The sequence below is a fragment of the Heptranchias perlo genome, chromosome 2, assembly GCF_035084215.1.
Source record: "Heptranchias perlo isolate sHepPer1 chromosome 2, sHepPer1.hap1, whole genome shotgun sequence".
NCBI lineage: Eukaryota > Metazoa > Chordata > Chondrichthyes > Hexanchiformes > Hexanchidae > Heptranchias > Heptranchias perlo.
The window spans coordinates 111,601,374-111,623,308 of record NC_090326.1 but is presented as its reverse complement, the minus strand read 5'-3'; the positions used below and the strand labels follow the sequence as shown (position 1 = coordinate 111,623,308).

The following is a 21,935-nucleotide window of genomic DNA, read 5'->3' as shown; positions in this document are numbered from 1 at the left end:
AAAAAGCAGGGGAGTGGGACTAATTGGATAGCTCTTTCAAAAAGCTAGCACAGGCACAATGGGCCAAATGGCCTTCTTCCGTGCTGTATCATTCTATGATTGCGGAGCACATCAAAGCAGCATCTAATCACATCCTCACTAAATATCCACAGATGCACACTTTCTAACTGAGGACACTTGATAGCTATCATGGTTGAATTTTCCCCTCCCTTGTTCAGGACACTGAGGCCAATTGCAACTTTTGGATATACGGATAATTTATACCAATTTTAGAAGAAAACTTGGTTTGAATAAAAAAAGAAAAGAACTTTTAAAAAAAAATATTCTGACATAACATTTTCTGTTCAAAAGGTGGGGGGAGTGGAGGCAGGTTTTCTAAATAGACTACTACCAAGGATCATAAGTAGGAGACAACCAAGAGATAATGATGAGCCTATATAAAAACTTAAGACCTCAGTTAGAGTACTATGTGCAGTACTGGGCTCCACAATACAGGGACTATATTGAGGCTTCAGAGAGGGAACAATGCAGATTCATTAAGATGCTGCCTGGTATGAGGAAATACAAATACAAAGACTTGAAAGATTGGGTCATTTTCATTAGAACGATGGAGATTACGGGGCAATATGATAAAAGTGTTTAAAATTATGGAAGGATGGAAAAAGGTAGCTAGAAGCACACTGTTTCCAATAGTTGAAGGGTCAAGAATAAGGAGTCACAGATTCAAGATTAAATGCAAGAGATTTAGAACAGGTGGCAAGAGAAATTTCTTTCAGAGTTCTGAGGCTGTGAAATTCACTTCCAGGATTTGTGGTGAAGGCAGAAACTATGTTAACATTCAAGATTAGATTGGTTAGGTGAATGGAGGAAGCAGGGTTGAAGAAATATTAGAAAAGGGTGGGTAAATCTGATTGAAACTATTTGTTCACATGGAGGGTAAACACCGAGACCGGTTGGACTGAAAGGCCTGTTTCCATGTTTTATGTATAATAATCCATGTTGTATGTATAATTGATGTATACCAGTAAGGAAGTGCCAATACTGTAAAACAGTGCACAAGTTAGATTTTAATGCAGGCTTTTGTAGCCAGTAACCCTGGGTCAGCAACTCTTTTTATACATAGAACATTAGACAGCTATTAAATTTCTACTGTGTCCCCAAATTGATTTTCAAGTTCTAGCAATCTAATGGAACTATGATAGAATTACAAAATACTAAACAATGAATCTTGATGGCATCTTAAAGAACTCTCTCAACTGCTGGTCTGACATTCATAAGAACATAAGAAATAGGAGCAGGAGTAGGCCAATCGGCCCCTCGAGCCTGCTCCACCATTCAATAAGATCATGGCTGATCTGATCTGAACCTCAAATCTTGAATGAGCCCCAATTTCCACCAGTTAATCATTGGGAAGAACAAAGGTATAGTCTTCGATCCCTGCCACGAACTTCTTACCCAGTCCACGGATTCCATCTCACTTTCTGGCCACTGTCTCAGGGTAAACCAGACTGTTTGCAACTTCGGCATCCTAGTCGACCCCGAACTGAGCTTCTGGCTCCATATTCTCTCCAAAGTCTGCCTCTTTCCATCTTCAAACATCGTCCACCTCTGCCACTGCTTCAGCTCATCTGCTGCTGAAACTCTTATCCATGCCTTTGTTACTTCCAGACTCGACTATTCTAAGCTCTCCCAGTCAGACGCCCATCCTCCACGCTCTGCAACCTTCAGCTCATTAAAACTCTGCTGCCCATATCCTATCCTGCTCACCCTTCACCCCATTCTCGCTGACCTTCATTGACTCCATCACTCAATGCTGCAAATTTAACAAAAGCAAAATACTGCGGATGCTGGAAATCTGAAATGAAAACAGAAAATGCTGGAAATACTCAGGTCAGGCAGCATTTCTCACTGCCAATTTAATATTCTCATGTTTAAATTGTTTCATGGTCTTGTCCCTCCCCATCTTTGTAACCTCCTTCAGCCTTACATGCGCACCACCACCCCCCACCCACTCCAAAACTCTCCATTCCTCCAACTCTAGCTTCTTATGCAACCCCCCCTCCCCCCAAACTTCATCCCAGCCTTGGCGCCCAAACTTTAAGCTGCTTAGGGTCCACAATCTGGAATGCCCTCCCTATACTCCTTTGCCTCTCCCTCTCCCCCTTTAAGACCCTACTTAAAACCCAAATCTTTGACCAAGCATTTGGTCACCCATCCTAATATCTCCTTCTTTGTCTCAGGATCTATTTTTGTCTGATTATACCAGTGAAGCGTCTTGGGAGGTTTTTCTAAGTTAATGTCACATTCATTAGAAGAACCTAATGAAGAATCTAATGTTTGGTTTCTGACGGAACATTTTCAGTTTAAACTAGGGATGGCTTCACCAGACATCAAATACAAAAAGAAATGCTCACCATTGCTCTCACCCTCATCTACTTGACTACTGTACAGGAACTGGCTGAAGAAATCTGTAAAATTGGGAGTGAGAGCGAGAGAAGACTCCAATATGCAACATCTACAATGAAACCATGATTATGTGCAGGCTCAGGATATTTCAGTTATTGCTGTAGTGAAATCAATTTTATGAAGATAATGAAAATAAACTTCTGGATTATATACGGTAGATAACCACTTTTCATCCTACCTTACAAGCTCTGTAGAGATACTTTTTATCCTGAGTTAACTTGTACAGCGAGAGGAAAGAGTATCCATTTCCTGCAGTTCCATGGCAGATTCCATAACCCTTCCGCAGCAGCCCTCGCTGCCAAATAACATCACTACACTCTATTGCATCCCTCAGGTACTTTTCTTCTTTAAAAGTCTGTTCACAAAAATAAAGTCAAACTGTAAGTTATACTAATTTGTTTTAAACTTTAATATATATTATATGGCTCATGTAGTGAAGGACAAATAGGTACTGCCATAGCATACAGAATGTTTTTAATAAAATTTAGCTTTTGAAAGCTTACGTTCAATTACAATAATCTGGATGTCCACATCTTGCACAGCATTTAGGACAATACCAGATGTCACATCATACTCACTTTAAACTCAGGGTGGATTCACCAGACATCAGATACAAAAAAAATGCTCACTGCTAATCCCACCCTTAGCTACCTTGTCCTCTGTACAGCAACTGTCTGAAGACACCTGTAATATTGGGAGTGAAAGAGAGTGAATACTGCAATATGCAACATCTACAATAACATCATGATTGTGCAGGCTCAGGATATTTTAGCCAACCCCCGCAAAGGATGGGGGGAAAAATAATGAATTAATTACATCATACTATGAATAACTTTATGCTAGACTATAGGACTCTCAGATGACATTCATGTATAGGCTTGCTCTAGAAAGCAAGTGCCACCAGCTTCCTCTTCATTTGCCCTTCCAGCTGATAGTTGTGAATATGAGTGAAGAGGAAAAAAGATGTAGTTACAGTGCAAAAGCATCTTTGGCTAACAAATAATAAACAAAAAATGTGAACTTCCTAAGTGGCCTTCAAATACTAACCTTGTAAGATTGTATCAACATGTGAATAACACCAGGAGCACCATGGCACCAATGGACCAGTCTGTCAGTTTCATTGCTTAGTGATGAAGGGTAATTTCCAGACCTGAACTTTTTATGACGCACATAGTCCACACTGGGTTTTACTAGTTCCATCAGAGTCTCCTGTTCCAACTTTGAACCTGGCTGGAACAGAAATAAATCTTAAAAATCACTAGAATGGAGTACAATTTTTAGTATAATAGGTTAGGTGGAACTGTCTATAAGCTTCATAACAGTAAAGGAGAAAGAGTGCAGTAATCGTGCTGGGAGTTTTTTTTTGGGAGAGGGGGTGGTTTGAAAAAGGGAAACATATTTGAAGCAGAGCAAGATAGAGGGCTTTGGGGAGAAAGCAGGGCAGTGAGATTAGCTTTGGACTGCCCTAGCAAAGAATCAGCACAGGCATGATGGGGTGGATTTCAACTTAACCCGCCCGGGAGGAAACTGATAGGTCAGCTGTCCATTTTACACCTCATCCAATTCATTGCAGTCAACGGAAAGAACAATGGGGCATGGTGTAAAATACGTGACTGACCCACTGCCGGTTTCCTGCCGGGCAGGCCAAGTTAAAATCATGCCTGATGGGCCAAATGGCCTCCCTCTGTGCTGTAAACTACAGTCTATGTCATTACAGTTTCACACAATGCAACACAAAGCAAAAGAAAAATGTTATGTTTCAAAATGTTGGGAAAGCATTCAATGTGCTAACATTACTAACAGCTTACCCATTCACTTAAGGCAGTGATTCATACTGGATACATTTTGATGGACATGGTCAGCTCATCAGTAACTCACTTCAGATGCTATTTTTTTACATGCAAATTTAGATAACAAGTTTCAGCAGGATATGTAAAAGTGAGGAGCATTGAACCAAGCCCAGTCCTCCTCTTCAAATGCTCATACAGATGGATTTTACAGCAGGAGTCATTGGACACATCAGGAATAGGAACACTGGATGATTGTCCCTTCTTTTGTTTTGGAATGTGAAGCCAAGCAGAGTGTCCAATGCTTTCCATAGTGATATCAGCTAACTTTGTTTAGACCTCAGATTGAACTTGGGACCTTCTAGTCTGTGCAGCTCAGCATTCTGCAGTACGTTTCCCTATTCACATTGTCATTTTGGAGATGACTTAAGCAATATGTATTTAAAGGCGAAAACCATAGATAGTAACCTACATCTTGTGTAGAACATAAGCAATATTTTGCAGATGGAAAAGGGAACTAATAACAGAGACAAAAAAGCAAAAAACTGCAGATGCTGTACATCTGAAACAAGAACAGAAAACTGTGGAAACACTCAACAGGTCAGTCAATATCTGTGGAGAGAATAGATGAGTTAACATTTCATGGTAATTCATCTGCTCTCTCCACAGATGCTGACTGACCTGCAAAATATTTCCAGCATTTTCTGTTCTAATTAAAAAAGTCTTGGCAGATCCTTTGCACTATTGGCAAATCCTCCTTATTTAAATTTGAAAAAAAGAAAAGCCTGAAAAAAATATTTCATAGAATCACAGAATGATATAGCACAGAAGGAGGCCTTTCGGCCCATTGTGCCTGTGCTGGCTCTTTGAAAGAGTAAGGAATCTTACAACACCAGGTTATAGTCCAACAAATTTATTTTAAAATCACAAGCTTTTAATCTCCGAAAGCTTGTGATTTTAAAATAAATTTGTTGGACTATAACCTGGTGTTGTAAGATTCCTTACATTTGTCCACCCCAGTCCATCACCGGCATCTCCACATCTTTGAAAGAGCTGTCCAATTAGTCCCACTTCTGCTCTTTTCCCATAGCCCTGCATATTTTTCCCCCTTCAAGTATTTACCCAATTCACTTTTGATAGTTATTACTGAATTTGCTTCCACCACCCTTTCAGGCAGTGCATTCCAGATCATAACAACTGGCAGTGTAAAAACTGTTTCCTCATGTCGCTTCTGGTTCTTTTGCCAATTACCTTAAATCTGTGTCCTCTGGTTACTGACCTTTCTGCCACTGGAAACAGTTTCTCTTTATTTACTCTATCAAAACCGTTCATGATTTTGAACACCTCTATCAAATCTCCCCATAGCCTTCCCTGCTCTAGGGAGAACCAGTTTCTCTAGTCTCTCCACATAACTGAAGTCTTTCATCCCTGGTACCTCTCAAGGACTTTATATCCTTCCTAAAGTATGGTGCCCAGAATTGGACACAGTACTCCAGCAGGTGCCTAACCAGTGATTGATAAAGGTATGGCATAACATCCTTGCTTTTGTACTCTATGCCTCTATTTATAAAGCCAGGGATACCATAAGCCTTTTTAAACAGCCTTCTCAACTTGTCCTGCCACCTTCAAAGACTTGTGTACGTACACCCCCAGGTCTCTCTGTTCCTGCACCCCCCTTAAAAACGTACCATTTAGTTTATATTGCCTCTCCTCATTTTTCCTACCAAAATGAATCAATTCACACTTCTCTGCATTAATTTTTATCTGCCACATATCTGCCCATTTCACCAGTCTGTCTATATCCTCCTGTTTACTACATTTCAGAGTTTCATGTCATCTGCAAACTTTGAAATTATGCCCTGTATACCCAAGTCCAGGTCCTTAATATACATCAAAAAGAGCAGTGGTTCCAACACCCACCCCTGGGGGACACCACTGCACACTTCCCTCCAATCTGAAAAACAACCGTTCACCACTACCCTCTGCTTTCAGTCCCTTAGCCAATTTTGTATCTACATAGCCACTGCCCATTTAATCCCGTGGGCTTCAATTTTGCTAACAAGTCTATCATGTGGTACTTTATCAAACACCTTGTGAAAGTCCATATATACATCAACCGCACCACCCTCTTCACTCTCTCCATTACTTCATCAAAGAACTCAATCAAGTTAGTCAAACACGATTTGCTTTCAACAAATCTGTGCTGGCTTTCATTTATTAACCCATATTTTTCCAAGTGAAAATTAATTTTGTCCCGGATTACTGTCTCTAAGAATTTCCCCACCACTGACGTTAGGCTGATTGGCCTGTAGTTGCCGGGTTTATCCCTCTCTCCTTTTTTGAAAAGTGGTGTGATATTTGCAATCCTCCAGTCTTCAGGTACCACTCCCATATCTAAGGAGGATCGGAAGACTGTGGCCAGAGCCTCCACAATTTCCACCCTTACTTTCCTCAGCAACCTACGATGTATCTCATCCGGATAAGTTGACTTTTCTACTTTCTTTAGTTTTTTTTTTCAAACTTCAGCAACTGAATTTCGATATAGGCTCTACAACAAAACATTAACCTACATTTTCACTTTACAGTTACTGATGGACCTGCTGTATATTTCCAGCATTTGCAATTTTTTAATTTCTACAGTGTAGACAAAGAACATGTCTTAACTGCTGTGTCTTAGTAGACTTTTAATATTTACTTCTGGGGAGAAACCATTCTTCTTCACTCTGTATCCAAGTAGTTGTATTCTGACTGAACAGGTTACATTTGGTGATAATAGAAGGGTATGTGCCTCAGTGACCAGAGGGCGCATTATTTAATTTGTTCATGGGATGTGGGCGTTGCTGGCGAGGCCAGCATTTATTGCCCATCCCTAATTGCCCTTGAGAAGGTGGTGCTGAGCCCCCTTCTTGAACCGCTACAGTCCGTGTGGTGAAGGTTCTCCCACAGTGCTGTTAGGAAGGGAATTCCAAGATTTTGACCCAGCGACGATTATATTTGATGTATCACGAAGATAGAATTGTTTTGACTCTCCACTCATTCACCAGCTAGTTGTGGTTCTTGGTATCAAAGTTATTCAATTTTTCTAAACACAACACAACTTACGTTTTTACTTTCCTCAATCAATTATTATTGTGCGCCTGCCCATTGGGTTATTGAATTCTGATAAGATATATATTTCAGAAGTGCTACAGGTATAAATAGAGTTCATTCCCTTTGGATTAGGTTTTTGAGAGTAAATTGAAAATTAATCTAATGAAGTTTACACTTAGAAACCAACCTGCATTAGCATGTAGTAGATCCCTGCTAGACCATGGGCTGCTCCAACATACTGTTTTCTGTGCCATTGGTAAAGAAGTGGACAGCGTTCAGTCTTGCGCTCTTCCTGGGAAAGGTTTTTGCCAGATTCAATAATGGTATTAACCACCTATTTGCCAAAATTGGAGAGGGGTGAGGGGAAGAGAGAGGGGGAAATGGAAAAAAAGCCTGTGATTAAAATGCCTAAATCAGTATAGAATTGAGTGTCAAATTCTATTAACATTATAAATGATTTGATAAAGTGCAGTCTTACGCCAAAGTTCAGTAATATGCTTTTATAAATCAATTTAAACATGCATTTGAACTTTTATTTGAATAAATGAAAGATGAAATTCAAGCATCATATGCTTCATTCATCAATTCCTGTAAAAGAATGGTTAACAAAAGGCCTAGGAAACTAATTACACTGAACACTTATCACATACAAGACAGCCCTTTCGATACTGCACAATTCTGCCAATGACACCAAACTGGGTTGTTTTCAACGACAGTAACCAATGTGTGATAATAAAAAGGGATCTAGACGGGCACGGTCAATGTGTAGAGAGGTAGTAGGTAAGATCAGTTAGAAGAAATGAGAATATGGATTACATATTAAATGGAAAAGTGCTTGAGGTAACAGAGCGGTAGAGAGATCTTGGGGTTTTGGTGGATAGGTCATTGATTCAGTGTGCGCAGGCAGTGAAGAAAGCAAACAAAATTAAATGTATGGCTACGGGTATGACTTACAAGTCTAAGGAGATGATCTGAAGTTGTATTTGGCCGTGGAAAATTAATAAAGTGGACATTTGAGGCATTGGCAATCATTACTAGGGGATCATTGGACACTGGAGAGGTGATATCTTGATACCAATAGATTGGAAACAGGCCAATGTGGTGTCAATATTCAAAAAGGATGACAAGACAGACACAGGCAACTACAGAACTATTAGTCTTACTTCAATTTTATGCAAAAGAATGGAATTGATTACTAAGAGTAAACCTGAGAATTATTTGTACAACCACCACCTAAGTAAGTAGCGGTTAACACTGCTTTAGAAGAGGAAACAGCTGCCTGACAACCTCCTTGACTTTGAGGAACCGACAAGGTTTATTATAACATTGTGTACTTAGATATCCGAAAGGCATTTGATAAAGTTCCACATGAAAGGCTGAGTGTTAAGCTCTAAGCTCTGGAGATTCAAAGTAAAACTTGGGAATGGATAAGAAATTGGCTGATGGGAAGAAAACAAAGGGTAATTGTTGGAGGAACTTTATTGGGTTGGGGGAGGGCTTGGTATTGGGAACTTTACTATTTCTAATTTCATACATGACTTGGATTCAGAAACTCAATGTAAACTAGTCAAATTTGCAGATATCACCAAAGTAGGAAGAGCAGTGAGAAATGAAGGAGATAGCTCAGGATTTACTAAATGAGTTAAACAAAATATGTACGTGGGCAGAACAGGAGATGAAATTTAATGTAGACAAGTGTAATTTAGCTCACATAAGAAAGAAAAAATGACATGTACTGCATGAAGTTGAAAGAGATGTAGGAGTCTTAGTAGACTTGATGTTAAACATGTACAAGCAATGCAGAGTAGCAATCAACAAATCCAATAAAACCTTGAATTATATAGCCAATATAGTAGAATACAAGAGCATTTAGTGATCAAACTAGAGCGCTTTGGTCCGATCACACCTTGAGTACTGTATCCAATACCGGCTATTGAGAAACAAGGGTGTTAATTCAATCACTGGAAGCAGTGCAGAGAAGAGCCACAAGGCTTATCCCATGTCAAAGGTCCGATTTATGAAGAAAGACTAAACAGCCTGGAAAGGCGATCCGAGAGGTGATCTTAGAGGTATACTATAGTTAAGGGAGTGGAAAAGGTAAATTTGGAAAACAATTAGATACAGCAATGGGGGTACTGCAAGGGTCTTTTGGGATGGATGAATTAAGGTGGGCCAAATGGCTTTGCTCCTGCATAAGTATGTTATGATGAAGTCAAGGACTGAAGAGCGTGCAAGGTTGAGACTGAATTAGTGGCCTCATCAGTGAATTATTTACAGAGAGTGGGGGAGCATCATTACAAACGGTACATATTCAAGATGAAAAAAAGATGATCTATCAGAGTTTATCAGCAGCTTTCACAACTCATTAACACCGAGTGACAATACTGCACTTATGTTACAGCATTGCCTCTGAAGCAGCCCAACACCACCAATAGCGCTGTAATATAAATAAGGTGGCGCTACTGTGTCCAACAGCAAATGGGTGCCTCATGCCTTCATTCTGGTCTGTCCACAGGGAAGCAGAGCTTTCTACACAGATCAGCACACAATTTTTTATTTCACCTAAATGTATTTGACAAGAAAAAAAGCTTACTATAACACCTTTATCACATCCTCAGCAAGTCTTGAGCACTTCACAACCAATGGATTATTTTTGTAGTCACTGTTACGAAAGAAAACACTACAGCCAATGGCACATAACAAGATCCCACAAACAGCAACTGACGTAAATGACCAGTTAATGTTTTTTTGGTGGAAGAAGCATGTTGGCCAGGACCCTTGGAGAACTCCCTGCTCCTCTTCAAATAGTGCCACAAGATCTTTTACATCCACCTGAACAGGCAGACAGGACCTCATCTTATCCAAAAGATAGCTTTTCCAACATTGTAATACTCCATCAGTATATCACTCAAATGTCAGCTTAGGTATACGCTCAAGTCCTTGAGTGAAGCTTGAGCCCTGAACCTTTTGACTCAGATAACAGCGTTATCAATTCAGTTAAACTGACACTTGTAAGAAGTGTAAACACATGCAAAAAACGATCTTACAGTTAATGAAATTATAAATTAAACCTATAAAGCAGAAGGTAATTTTCTTACCTCCTGAATAACAGAAAAAGGAATAGTATCTTGCCCAATCTCCGCATTCACATATAGTAAAGCATATAAATATCCAGCTCGGCCATATAGTAGCTCATCTGGGATATCTGAATCGAAGCTTACAACAGCTCTATGCAGTTGTAACAATCTAACAGGAGCAAGAAAAATAATGATTATAAAAAAAAGTAAAAAGTTAAACATCTGAATAAGTCCCTTAGGTTTGCTGCGATAAAATATTAAATTATTCTTGACAGAAAAACATTCTACACCCATGGTAATTTGAAATAATTGGATACAATGCTTGTAATGCTGGTTTAAAACTTCATCAGTCTGGATTAGTCAAAAAGTGCATTGTGCCCTTTAAAGAAAAAAAATCCAAACTACCGTTGAGTGGAGTTAAAAATAATATTTTTAAAGCTTAGAATATCAGCCATGTTTAGAAGACCCCTCCACGACAAATATTAACATGATTTTTAAAATCACAATTGAGAAATATGAGAATCAATTATTTTAATTTAACTAATTGGTAAATTTTTCCTTTCAGATAACCAGGCTAGAATATTTTTTAAATAAGTTAAATATTGAACTTTCTAAACATAATCAGAATCTATGTCCTTACTTTGTGATACATTCCTGTGACTCAGTTTCATTCTTCAGCTTGTGGTGCACTACAGCACCGACAGCTAAGGGTCCTGCATCTCCACACAGAAACGTGACTCTTCGACCATTCAAATTACGCAGAGTCCTCTTCACATGATCCAGAGATCGTTGGAGATGTACTGTCTCCTGTGTTACACGGAAACACTGCAGGTAAAGAAGGGCAATCCCTAGTACCAAAAAAAAAGTATGTTAACTTTGTAGTTAAATTGAGCCCACCCTCAATCTCCAATTTAAAAATGGCATGCTGATTTTCCAACCTATCAAATATTAAACCTTTAAAATTGTCTAACTTCAGTAATAATCAACTCAAACAAGTCAATCCAGTAGGCAATGTCTTCCAAAATTAGCAACAGGCTTCTGACCGTCTACAGGACTGGAACTAATATGGAAGAACTTTGAGGGGCCCTCTACACTAAACATTTTATCTTCTGACAAAGGGTTTACACACAAACATTAGCCTGTTTTCTTTTCTTAATGGTTTCTAATAGACCTGTTGTGTTCTTCCAGCATTTCCTGTTTTTATTTCTATCGTCATCAAAATGATATTTAAAATCTAGAATATCAAACGAAACGGGCTTGCTTTAATTGACTTTAAAAAATTTTCAATACAAGTCCTTTTGCACTTTAAAGAAACGACTTTTACGACTTCAACCTTTTAAAAAAAAAATCAGTCTTTTTTTTTGCTGGGTTGGGGGAGGGGACAATCTTAGACAGTCTTAAGAATGTTTTCTCTAAATTTTCTTGATAGATTTTCAATAACTTGTCCCTTCAACATTTCCAAATTTCACTAATAATCGTTTTGAAATCCTGGCAGATATTTTCACTCTTACTTTTAGTCTTCAATTTAATCCACTCCATGCCATGGCAAGACTCACTCATGCCACATTCCTTTTCATCTGGTCCTCTTAATGGTGATATTTACTGGTAGTTGTCAGTGGTGGGAGGGTGAACAGGATGGGAAGAAGATTGACAGGTACCCGAGAGGGGAGAAATGAAAGGAACGCATGGCTGTGTAACAGTACGGGGAAGAGACCGTGGAGATAGGCACAACAGGAGTGAAGAGAAGTGAAAGAAATTGGATACACAAGTAATGGGCTCAGGTTTGGAGCAGCAGCCAAAATGCACACGCAAATGGACATAGAGGAAATTCAGATTACATTGTAAACAGAGGATAAGAAGGAGACAATAAGAAAGCCCAAAGTCAAAGTCTTAGATCCCGTGATGGGATGAAGTTGACTTGCAGATAGGGTTCGAATCAGCTTGGAGCACCAACGAAACAATGGCCAGGTTTGGAGACAGTTGTAGAGAGTGAGTGAGCCCATGAGCTGTTCGAAGGGCAAAGCATCAGTGGGCTTTCTTGTCCTTTAAGACCCTCCTTAAAACCTACCCATTTGCTCAAGCTTTTAGTCACCCCTCCTATTACACTCCTGTGTAGTGCCTTGGGATGTCTTCCTACTTTAAAGGCGCTATGTAAATGCAAGTTGTTCATGTTATTACTCACTCTTTATTCCCACCACAACCATTAACTAAGTTTGCCTCTTCTCCCTTATAAGAGCTACCAACTGGCAGCAATCGCGTGCACATTAATTTTACCAGTAGCAAGTAAATTTTACCAGTAGCAAGTATGAGAAGTATCTCCACACTAGAGATTACTAGCTAAAATTAAAGCACAGCATAGACAGGGAATTAGTTGGGAAGTCCGTGGCAAAGAGTCAGTATATAAGGAGCATTCATGGATTGGCTGGCGTGACAAATGGTGTCCCCCAAGGATTTGTGCTGCAGGCCCAGCTTTTCTCACTCTATATAAAATTACCTGGATTTGGGAATAGAGCAGATTATATCTAAATTTACAGAGGATAACTAATCTAGGAAGTGCAGTGAATTGTGAAGCAAACAGAAAATTGCAAAAGGATACAGATTAATGTAACAATGTGAAGTAGTACACATTGGATGCAAAATGACAACAATTTGAATAGGGAAGCACTAATGGTATCCATGAGTCCAGGTATATTGCTCATTAATAGCAAGTTCACAAATGCAAAAAGTGACATCAACATGCATTTATATAATGCGTTTAACGTCCCATGGCAGAGGATGCCCTATGACTAACGGAATGGTAGGATTCAAAGTAGTAGTAAGAGGAATGGACGCCATCCTCCTCCATTCCCTCTACTTCACTGCCTAACTCTGTAGTACTGCCCTTGCGTGGTTCTCCTCCTATTTATCTGAATGAAATCACTATTTCTTCAACAATGGCTTCTCTTCCCTTTCCTTCCTCCCATAAAAACCTCCAAAGTCTTCCAATAATCTATCTTTGGCTCCCTCCTCTTCTTTAGCTATATGCTGTCTCTTGGCGACATCATTCACAGGCAAAGAATCAGCTTTCATACACATGCTAATGATAACCAGCTCCACTTCGCTGCCACTTCTCTTGACTCCTGAACTACTTGTCTTGTCAGACTGCTTGTCCAACATCAAGTCCCAGATGAGTCATAACTTCCTGCAGCTTAACATCGGAAAGACTGAAGCCATCATCTTTGGCCCCTCACCACAAAATCCACTCCCTTACCAATTGCATCCCTCCAAGATTGTTCACAATCTTGGCATTCTGTTTGCCTGAGTTGAGCTTTAGACCTCATAACCCATCACCAAGACCATTTGTTTGCATCTGCACCCCATCGCTGCTGAAAACCATATAACTTGCCTTTGTTCCCTCCAGACTCGAAAACTCTAACGCTCTCCTTGCTGGCTTCACTTTCGCCACTCCCCATAAACTTCAACTTGTCCAAAATTCTGCTGCGTGTATCCTGTCCTGTTTACCCATCACCCTCATCCTTGTTGTTGTACATTGGCTTACCATCCCCAAAACATTGAAATAGAAAAGCACAATGATTTTGAAAAGTTCTTCAATGACTTGCCCCACTCAATCTCTGTAATTGCATCCTTAGAGGAACACAGTGTTCCCTTATTGTTCTTTCATTCCAGCATGGGTGAGAAACTTCAGGCACCTCAGTTCTACTCTATGAAACACCCTTCCGAAACAGCTCCTCCTCCATCTTTAAAAATCTTCTCTCTAGAAGCTTTCAGTTTCTTTCTTCCTCAGCCCCCCATTTTATCCCCTTCCTAGCTCGGCACTCATTTTCTCTGCCTTTTTGTGACATGCTTTGGGATGTTCTTTATAGAAAAGGTATTATATAAAAGCAAATTGTTATTATACAGAGCACTAGACAGAACTCATTTAGAATCCTGTGCTCAGTTCTGGACACACCACCTTTGGAAGTACATAGGAAGCCCAGCAACAATTCATCAAGATGATACCTGGGATGAACGAACTTACATATGATGGTGTAAACTTGGGTTGTACTCCCTAAAGATGAGGAGGTATAAGAGGTGAACTTACTGAAGTGCTGAAAGTAAATAAGGGGGAAAAAAGGAAAACGAAATGGAGGAAAAAACTTTGCATTCATGTAGTGCCTTTCACATCTCCCCTATAATCTGACACTCCAGTGCAGTACTAAGCACACAGCACTGCCCTTCAGGTGAGACCGTAAAGGTCCCACCTGCCTATTCCATTGCTTCAGGTGGAATATAAAGATTCTACGATACTGTTCAAATAAGGAGTTCTTGCAGCGGCCAAAGTTCCTCAGTCAACCAACTAGTCATTCATTGCATGCTGTTTTAGGACTATGGGCACATATAACATACCATGTATCAGCAACTTAATTTTAAATGCATTTAATTGTTTTTAAAGGACTTTGATGTTTCAGATGTAATAAGGTGCTACTTAAATGCAAACTTTTATTTATTTTACAGATGGCAAGTAATTAAAGGAGGAAAGAATATGTGAAGTGGTGATATGCGTCACAACAGTCAATGCAAATTCCTGTTGTACAATATGTGTAAGTAACAAGTATGAGCTTATTTATTGAAAGAAATCATCAAACCAATACCGAAGCAGGCTTTATTAAATTATCTCAAGACGGTTACATTTACAGAACTGGTTACCAAAAGTCACAATGAAGGATGAATTGGTAATTATTCACAAAAGGATCTGATTAGCTTTGAGTCAGAAGGAAACTGAAGGTCTAAGTAAAAGGTCCAAATCACTCAAAAACAGAATAGAACTTTACATCAACAATCGAGACATTGAAATTATAGAAAGGAAATAATTAGATTGCTTTTTCCTATTTCTGTACTACAAGGGTTACTCCATCTATTCGCTCTCAAAAGTCAGTCTCCCCTTTCTATGCCACATACCATTTCTTGACTGAAGATGAGAAAGCAAGTAGCCTTCTTGAGTTGGGCACTAGAGCAGGCCAGAATGATGTTTTTCTCTGACTTTCTCTTTCTTTGTGGATTGAAGGTGGGAGAAAAAAAAAAATCAGACATGCCTACTCGGAGAATTCAATAGCATGGCATGGCTAAGGTTGGGAACTCGCCAAGTGGTCAGTTGCATGATATAGTGGTAGCATTATAAAGTTTTTGTTTTTAATTCAATATGATACCAACTTAAAGTTCTGAGGGGAGAGATACAAAAGGGTCCAGAGGGGCAATTTTTTCACTCAAAGGGTGGTGAGTGTCTGGAACGAGCTGCCAGAGGCAGTAGTAGAGGCGGGTACAATTTTGTCTTTTAAAAAGCATTTGGACAGTTACATGGGTAAGATGGGTATAGAGGGATATGGGCCAAGTGCAGGCAATTGGGACTAGCTTAGTGGTATAAACTGGGCGACATGGACATGTTGGGCCGAAGGGCCTGTTTCCATGTTGTAAACTTCTATGATCTATACAGGATTCTAAAGTACTTAGATCTGATTTGTAGTTGAGAGCCATTTCAAATTCACAGGCTCGCAACTGTAAACTTTTAAGTGAAACAAGCTGTAGGAACAATGCCCTAGGAATTCCAAAAATGGAGTCAGTGATATGACTGAACTCTAGAAAGGGCAAGTATTAATGCTAATTTAACCATGAAGGCTTTTACAAACAAAATATTCCTTACCAGGAACAGCAGACAAACCTTCAAGACCACAGGCCAGGAGATGGCTCCTTAAGGGGGGCATAAATATGTCCTGCCTTGACTGGACCTGTGGGAGGTCCTTTGTTAGCAAAGTTTTGAAGCTAGGAATAAACAAGTGACCTGGAAAGGCTAGGTGTTGGTGCTTCATTGATTTGGGAGGTCCTCAACAGTACCTGCATGGCTGCGTAAGGTGATTGACACCAGAAGGGCTGAAGTCTTCTAACACCCAGGTCAAACCGATTGGTCAATAGAATTGGAAGTTAAGGATACACAAGATAGTGTTTTTGACACTAAAATTCTGTCCTTAGTTTAGTTCTAGTTCTAGTTCTTTTAGTAGTATTGTCTAGTATGTGTATACGGGTGTCTCTATAAAATGACAAATGCATCTCCAACAGAGAGAAAATGTTACAGAAGTTAAGATTCTACAGATATATCAGCCAGATACAAGTGTGTCTCTTAGATGTACAAGTTTCTGAGATCATGGGAGGTGAGATTTAAGCAAGTTAGTCCAGATACAGCTACCAACACTGAAGATGAATTTACCAGGAGCAGAGGATCCAGGAGGAATGGATAGTATCTATCAGACAGAGGTTCATCACTTTCACGTCAGAGAAGATTGACACCATCCTCCCATAGGAAGGCAAGGCAACAAATTCATCCAAGCCAGCTCATAAGGACGAGGTCATACAAGGTCTGGAGATTGCTAACTACAAGTGTACAGACTTTAACCTATTCAATAGACTGGCTATGTAATGCTGTTAATTTGTCTGCTATCTAAGGAGTCTAATACTAAATTAATCTCACCAATTTATATCAATCTCAGACACTGATCTCAGCTATAAATTTATAATCAGCAAACAGCAACAGCTGAATTATTGCGACATAACTGTCTTTATAACCTCTGATTTATTTTGTTAATTAACCTATCTGATTATTTGTATACTCAATGTTGAAGTACTGCTAACTATGATTTTAAGATAATAACCAATTGTTAGTTCATGATTATTGTCTGATATCATCTTTGATAATTGCCAAGAACGGGGTAATTTACTCAGTAGCTTGTATGGAAACCTGATGGGTGATTGGTAGTGTAAATGATAAAATCCAACCTGGTTGATGCAAGACAATTTGGCAAACCAAATGTTGGCATCATTCACATCACAGTTGAGACTGGACGGTAAACCTCAACGATTTCCTTCTAGAGGAGTTAGGATGAAGGGTCAAAGATTCATCTGGTGCCCTTGTCAGGGTATATATTCCAGTATTCTTACAAAGTGCAATCCTAAAAGTTCCCATATGCAGTGGATAAGTTTGGGTTTGAACCAGCTATTGAACCCCTAAAACATGAATGACTATAAAGACACTGCAATGTTCTCACCTGTCCAACCAGTATAAGCACAACAGTCATGAGGGTCTGCAGTCTTCAGACCCTCCTCCATCTGTATCAGCAGGTCTTTGATTTTAGATCGGATCCGCTTTATGAAGGCAGGACTGAGCTGCAAAAAAGTAATTATTTTTATACCAGCATACGAAATTGACAGGCAGGAAGAGACCAGCTGGTCCATCAAGCCCATTGCACATCATGATGGCCAGACCATCATGGCTAAACACTTCTTCCCTCACTCCACCTCCCACCCACCCCCGCGGCCATATAATCTCCTGGGAGAGGCAAAAAACAGAAATCCCAGGGCCAATAAGCGAAAAAGTACTCTGTAAAATTCCTGACCTCCTTAGGCGATTGAAACTAGTCCAAGAGATCACATGGACCAAGTGTTATCCATAAAGACACTTACCTTCTATATGATGCGATCTCTGCCCCAGCTCTCTCTTGAAGGTATGCAGAGAGTCAGCACCCACCACACCAGCTGGCAATGTATTTCAGATACTCACAATTCTCTGGGAAAAGAACAACCGCCTAATATCCAGTCTATTATTACTCTTCCATGGTTTAAACTCGTGTCCCCAGGTCCTCCCCAACCTGTTAAACTGGAATAATTTATCAACAGGAATGCTATCCAGCCCTTTAATTTTATCGACCTCTGGCAGGTCACCTCTAAGTCTACACTGGTCCAAAGTAAATAGACCGAGGTCCTTGAGCCCATGAGTAGCTGAGGTCTTTAAGTTAGGAATCATTCTTGTAGCTCTCCTCTGGACCTTTTCCAAAGCTGTTATATCACCCACCACGTGGGGGGACCAAAACTGGGCACTGTACCCTAGATGCGGTCTGACCAGCGATCTGTACAGTGTCAAAACAGTGTCCTTTGATTTATACCGAAGGGTTGTATTAATACAACCCAATACCTTGTTAGTTTTAGCTACAGTTTCTCTACATTGGTCATGAACTGTTAGTGATCAGTGCACAATAACACCAAGATTTTTTTGTTGCTCAACCTCCTTCAGTATTGTTCCCTGCAAATGATACGTGTATTTTGTGTTGATCCTAACAAACATGTACGACACTACATTTATCTAAATGAAATGCCATTTGCCAATGTGTGGTCCACTCCCCTAGCACATTTAAATCTTTTTGGATTTGATTGACTCCTCTACCGTCTTAATGTTTGCACAAATGTTGGCGTCATCTACAAACTTACTTACCGTGCTCCCAACACCACTGTCCAGGTCATTAATAAAGACAATGAAGAGTAACGGGCCTAGGACCGATCCCTGGGGGACACCACTAGCAACGTGTCTCCAAGCTGAACCACATCTGTTAACTACAATTTTTTGGCTGTAGGATTGGAGCCAATTCCTAATCCAGCTTGTCAAATTTCTACTGATGCCTCAAGATTCTATCTTGTGAAGTAACCTAGTGTGAGGTACCTTATCAAAGGCTTTCTGAAAGGAGAGGTAGACAATGTCTACTGAACTACCCTCATCCACTACCCTAGTGACTTCCCCAAAAAAACTATCAAATTTATCAGGCATGATCTATTTTTTCAGAAGCCGTGTTGTGTATTTCTAATGGCCCCTTCCCTTTCCCAGTGATCATAAAGGGCATCTCTTACGATCAGTATAGACTGAAGCAACTCTGCCATAATCTGAGAATTGTTTGAATCTGCTCTACAGTATCCTTTAGTGGCCCTTCTGACTACAGACTTAGCTAAAAAAAGCTTTTGTTATTACTGCCACAATTACACACCATCTTCTTTTCCAGAGATTTCTTGACTAATCTTATGGCTGTTTTTCTCCCTGTTCTCCAGCAAGTTAATTGCCTAAGAGTGTGGAATGCCTTCTGTTTTGTTCAAATTTGCCTCTGTACATTTGCCAACCATGGTTTTGTTTTACCATGTACCAGTTCTTTTAACCATTGGAACACATATGGCTTCATTCTGTTTGAGAATAGTTTTAAATAGGACCCATTTGTTCTTGGTACTTGATTGCCTATTTAGTAGGGTTGCCCAGTCAACTTTTGCCAATTCTTCAGCCATTTTAATAAAGTTAGCCCTCTTAAAATCTGGAACCAGCATTAGATTGGCTGCAGCCTTGGATTGGCCAGTAAGATTAAACATAATTATATTATGATCAGAGCTGGCCAGATGTTCCCTCACCTGGAGGTTTGATACAGCACTAGGGTCACTGCTAAAAACCAGATCTAGAATTTGTTTACCCCTAGTTGCCTCACCAACATGCTGTGTAAGGAAACAATCATTTAATGGTGTCTACAAAAGTCTCCGCTACTCTCCCCACTACACTAGATGGTTCACCAACAGATCATTTAATATAAAGGAAAGTTGAAGTTTACCATAATGCAAATTGGGCCCAGGCTAGAAGCTTTAGCAATATGTGAACAAAGTTCATCAGCAAGGGATGCCTGTCCTGGAGGTCTATAACAGGTGCCAACATGAACTTGGGCCATTGGCTTGGACTAATTGAATCCAAACAGCTTCAGTTACTGCTGATGTGCTAATATCTTTTGCCACACCAGGCAGATTATTTCAGACAAATAAGGCTACACCTTATCCCTTCTGACCTATTCTATCTTTCCTAAAACAGTTATACCCTGCGATATGACATTCAGCATAATCATTTAAATCTAGCCATGTCTCAGTAATACATATAACTTCTGGGTTTTCTAATGCTGAACAAGACTGTAGTTCCAGCAGTTTATTTCTAAGACTTCTTGTATTAGCATAGAAGCATTTCAATGGTTTGTCAAGTTAGCTGACTCTGGGTATCATACCTTTTCTGTGCCTTACCTTTAGAAAATCTGGGTAGACTTAGTGCTACCTACTCTAGTAAAACTAATGGTTGGTTTATCTATTCTAACCCTTGGTTCAAATAGTTTAAATGATCCCCAAAGGCTACCTCATGATTCTCGGCCAACATCAGTACACCCAGAAAGTTAAGATGGAGGCCATCCCTCCTCAAAAGTTTACCGTGCCACTGAAAAATTTCCCAGTTGTCAATAAAAGTAATGCTTTTATTATTTTTTTTTGTTATGTTGTACTTTTCAATATTACAATGCCAGCAGTATAGAATGAAAGCCTTGTAGTTACTTAATTTACTAATACAAGACTTTAAGCATTTATGGCATTTTAAAAAATAATTTTAAGTCTTTCTCCCACTTTCCAAAGAAAAGGTATCATGAAACGTGTACTCAGTGTAAGCATATCAAAGCTGAAAAGATATCTCGGAATGGTGGACTGGACACAAACGCACTTAGCCCAGTGTTTACAGGTTGTAAAGACAGAAAAAGTGTTGGGCTGAAGACAAAGGATATAACACATAAATCGAAAAAGGCAATTTTAAAATTGTACGTGGGATTGTTCATCTGGAGCTTTGCATCATTTGGTCCCCCACTTCAACAGGTATCATGTTATTGGAAAAGGTTCAGTAGGCTAAAAGCGTCAGAATAAGCTCAGTAATCACACTCTCGGCTGTGCAGCAGAAGGTTGTGGGTTCAACCCCCATTCGGGAGACTTGAGCATATAATCTAAGATGACACTTCAGTGTAGCACTGAGGGAGTGCTGTAGTTTGAATGAGACATTAAATCAAGGTCCCATCTGCACAGTCAGGTGGATGTAAAAGATCCCATGGCATATTCAAGAGCTGGGTGGCTCTCGGTTTTCTGGCTAACATTTATCCCTCAACCATCACTACTAAAATCAGATTAGCTGGTCATTTATCTTATTGCTGCTTGTGAGACAATGCTCTGTGAAAAATTAGAATCATAGAATAGTTACAGCGCAGAAGGAGGCCATTCGGCCCATCGAGTCCGTGCCGGCTCTATGCAAGAGCAGTCCAGTTAGTCCCAATCCCGCGCTCTTTCCCTGTAGCCCTGCAAATTTTTTCCCTTCAAGTATTTATCCAATTCCGTTTTGAAAGCCATGATTGAATCAACTTCCACCACCCTTTCATAACTACTCGCAGCATAACAAAAGATTTTCCTCATGTCGTCTTTGGTTCTTTTGCCAATCACCTTAAATCTGCGTCCTCTGGTTCTCCACTCTTCCGCCAATGGGAGCAGTTTCTCTTTATTTACTTTATCTAAACCCTTCATGATTTTGAACACTTCTATCAAATGTCCTCTTAACCATCTCTGCTTTATAAGAACATAAAAAAGGAGCAGGAGTAAGCCATATGGCCCCTCAAGCCTGCTCCACCATTCAATAAGATAATGGCTGATCTTCGACCTCAACTCCATTTTCCCACCCAATCCCCATAGCCCTTGAATCCCTTAGAAAAATCTATTGATCTTATTCTTGAATATACTCAATGACCGAGTACCCCTCTGGGGTAGTAAATTCCAGAGATTGACAATCCTCTGAGTGAAGAAATTCCTCCTCATCTCAGTCCTAAATGTCCGACCCTTATCC

At 39.8% G+C, this 21,935-nt stretch overlaps 1 protein-coding gene across 1 annotated transcript in view; it reads right to left on the bottom strand.

Annotated features, from left to right (window-relative positions):
- The window catches only part of lancl2 (LanC lantibiotic synthetase component C-like 2 (bacterial)), a 54,962-nt gene that overhangs the window by 14,468 nt on the left and 18,559 nt on the right, over positions 1–21,935 (bottom strand). The window contains exons 2-7 of the mRNA XM_068005768.1: positions 17,494–17,611; positions 11,061–11,268; positions 10,442–10,589; positions 7,531–7,677; positions 3,514–3,696; positions 2,645–2,821 (exon numbers count right to left, since the gene is read on the bottom strand). Of these exons, the coding sequence (XP_067861869.1) occupies positions 2,645–2,821; positions 3,514–3,696; positions 7,531–7,677; positions 10,442–10,589; positions 11,061–11,268; positions 17,494–17,611 (981 nt within the window). The remainder of the gene's footprint in view (positions 1–2,644; positions 2,822–3,513; positions 3,697–7,530; positions 7,678–10,441; positions 10,590–11,060; positions 11,269–17,493; positions 17,612–21,935) is intronic.